Source organism: Hippoglossus hippoglossus, chromosome 12, assembly GCF_009819705.1.
Source record: "Hippoglossus hippoglossus isolate fHipHip1 chromosome 12, fHipHip1.pri, whole genome shotgun sequence".
Classification (NCBI taxonomy): Eukaryota; Metazoa; Chordata; class Actinopteri; order Pleuronectiformes; family Pleuronectidae; genus Hippoglossus; species Hippoglossus hippoglossus.
Window position 1 is genome coordinate 20,910,890 of NC_047162.1, and position 2,670 is coordinate 20,913,559.

The 2,670-nt window shown below is 49.4% G+C and overlaps 1 protein-coding gene across 1 annotated transcript; it reads left to right on the top strand.

Moving 5' to 3' along the window:
• The first annotated feature begins 410 nt into the window (after positions 1 to 410).
• On the top strand, positions 411 to 2,011 carry LOC117771429 (transcription factor jun-D-like). Its single transcript, XM_034601740.1, has one exon. The coding sequence runs from the start codon at positions 693 to 695 to the stop codon at positions 1,716 to 1,718; it is 1,026 nt and encodes a 341-aa protein (XP_034457631.1). The 5' UTR covers positions 411 to 692; the 3' UTR covers positions 1,719 to 2,011.
• Positions 2,012 to 2,670: the final 659 nt, after the last annotated feature.

Here is a 2,670-nt window from a genome sequence, read left to right on the forward strand (position 1 = left end):
TTAATAAATAACATGAAATGTTGGTTTTAATTTTTGTTGCTATGTCGTACGGTGTCCACCAGAGAGCGCTGACAATGTGACCTTTACTTTATATATTGATATTAATGGTCACTAATTTTTACCATATAAATATATATATATGTGTGTCTCTGTTTCTGTGTGTGTGTTTGTGTGTCTGAGTGTGTCTCTGTGTGTGTGTGACCTTTGTTGTGTGATGTGTTTTATCTTTATCGGTGAAAGGACAGATTCAGATTTTGTGGCTGTTCAAGGAGGAATATTTATATTTATGTGTATATGAGGTTAGTTGTTGTTTTCCACAATCTAGAGGAAATAAACTCACATCATTGAAAGATATAAGAAAATGTGATGCTTTTGTGACACTGACCTTTAACCTCTGACCTAATACACACACACACACACACACACACCAGTAGCTCTACTTCCTAATTTACACCTCACTACTCTTTCTCTCTTCTTCTCACACGTGTTTATTTTTCCTGCAGGAACTCGTCCTCTTCGTCTTCTTCATCATCTCCTTCTTTCTTCTTCTCTTCTTTGTTTCTTCTCCTCTTCATCCCACCTTCATCCTCCGGCTGCTGACGTCAGTGGAACATCTCAATCTCCTCTGATATTCAGGTTAATCTAATTATGAAGATTCCCTCTGATACGCTTCATCGTCAGTGACGATCAAGATGGAGACACCTTTCTACCACGACGACTCTCCCGCTGTCTCCGGCTACAGCCACATCGCTGAGTACGAGCGTTACCCAGGAAACAAGATGCTGATGAGTAAGAAGTCCATGTCAGTGGCGGGCAGTCATCACTTCCCCGGCGGTGGCGCCACAGGAGGGAGGGGGGGAACCAGCAACCTGGGGCTCGGCGGGAACAGCTCCCTGATGTCGGCGGTGGCCTCGGCAGCATCTCCGGGGGACATGAACCTGCTGAAGCTGGCGTCGCCCGACCTGGAGCACCTGATCATTCAGACCAATCAGGGACTGGTCACAACCAGCCCCGCGTCCAACTCCACCAACCCCTTCATCTACCGCAACCAGGCTACCAACGAACAAGAAGGATTCGCCGACGGCTTCGTCAAAGCGCTGGCCGACCTTCACAAGCAGAACCAGCTGGTCGGAGGCGGCCCAATGTCCCCGTCCTCGTCCTGCTCCGTCTCCCTGCAGGGGGCCTACCAGAGGAACCTGATGTCCGCCGCTGACCTGCCCGTTTACACTAACCTCAGCAGCTACAACCATGGCCAGATGCCTTATTCTGGAGGGCAGATAGCGTATGTTGGCGGCTCAGGACACGGTGGACCACCTCAGCCTCACACCCGAGGCATGGACGCCCCTCAGACTGTCCCTGAGGTGCCTCACCCATCAGGTGACCCCATGTCCCCTCCCTCCCTCTCCCCGATCGACCTAGAGACGCAGGAGCGAATCAAAGCTGAACGCAAGAAGCTCCGCAACCGCATCGCCGCGTCTAAGTGCCGCAAGCGGAAGCTGGAGCGGATATCGCGGCTGGAGGAGAAGGTGAAGGTCCTGAAGACCCAGAACTCAGACCTGGCCTCCACCGCCTCCATGTTGAGGGAGCAGGTCGCTCAGCTCAAACAGAAGGTCATGAGTCACATCACCAACGGCTGCCAGATCACTGTCAGCTCCGCTACCGCCACCAGGTCTGGAGGAGGAGGAGGAGGGACGGGCAGCGAGGACTCCAGCTGCTGAGGAAGATGGACACAAGGAGAATGAGGTTTCACTCGTGCTCTTGGTCAGAGCGAGCAGAAAGCGAGCAGCTCGGCGTCACCGGACACGAGGACGTTTGAGGGATTTACGCTGCCTGAGAGTCCCGCTAAAACCACTGTCAATCATGGAGCCAGAGGAGGCGGGGCTTGGACAAGGGAGGAGACAGGAGGCGGAACAAACGCCCGACACGAGAAGATGGACTTTACTAAGAAAAGACGGGAAAAAAGACAGATGGAAACAGATTGAATTTAAAGTGACTGTTAAACAGCAAACTGTGTGTGTGTGTGAGAGTGTGTGTAAGTGTGTGTGTGTGTGTGTGTGAGAGAGTGTGTAAGTGTGTGTGTGAGAGAGTGTGTAAGTGTGTGTGAGAGAGTGTGTAAGTGTGTGTGTGTGAGAGTGTGTAAGTGTGTGTGTGAGAGAGTGTATGTGTGTGTGAGAGTGTGTAAGTGTGTGTGAGAGAGTGTATGTGTGTGTGTGAGAGAGTGTGTAAGTGTGTGTGTGTGTGTGTGTGAGAGTGTGTAAGTGTGTGTGTGTGTGTGTGAGAGAGTGTATGTGTGTGTGAGAGTGTGTAAGTGTGTGTGTGTGTGAGAGAGTGTGTAAGTGTGTGTGAGAGAGTGTATGTGTGTGTGTGAGAATGTGTGTGTGTGTGTGTGTCATTGAATCAGTGAATTCTCATGAAACATAATCAATAGAAGTGAAGTGATGTCATCAGTGAAGTAATCAGATTACATTAGTCAGATTTTTTTAACTTCCAACGTCCCAGACTTTAGTTTGTGTTTTGTAATCTGATTACTTTCTTTTCACAGGTAAATAAACAACTGACACATTTGTCTCTTTTTATTTTGACTTTTCCACGAGTGACGTGAGGAGAAACTTTCTGCAGATGAGAAGCAGTCATGTGATCATTGTGGATCTGCTGCCCCCTGATTGGCTG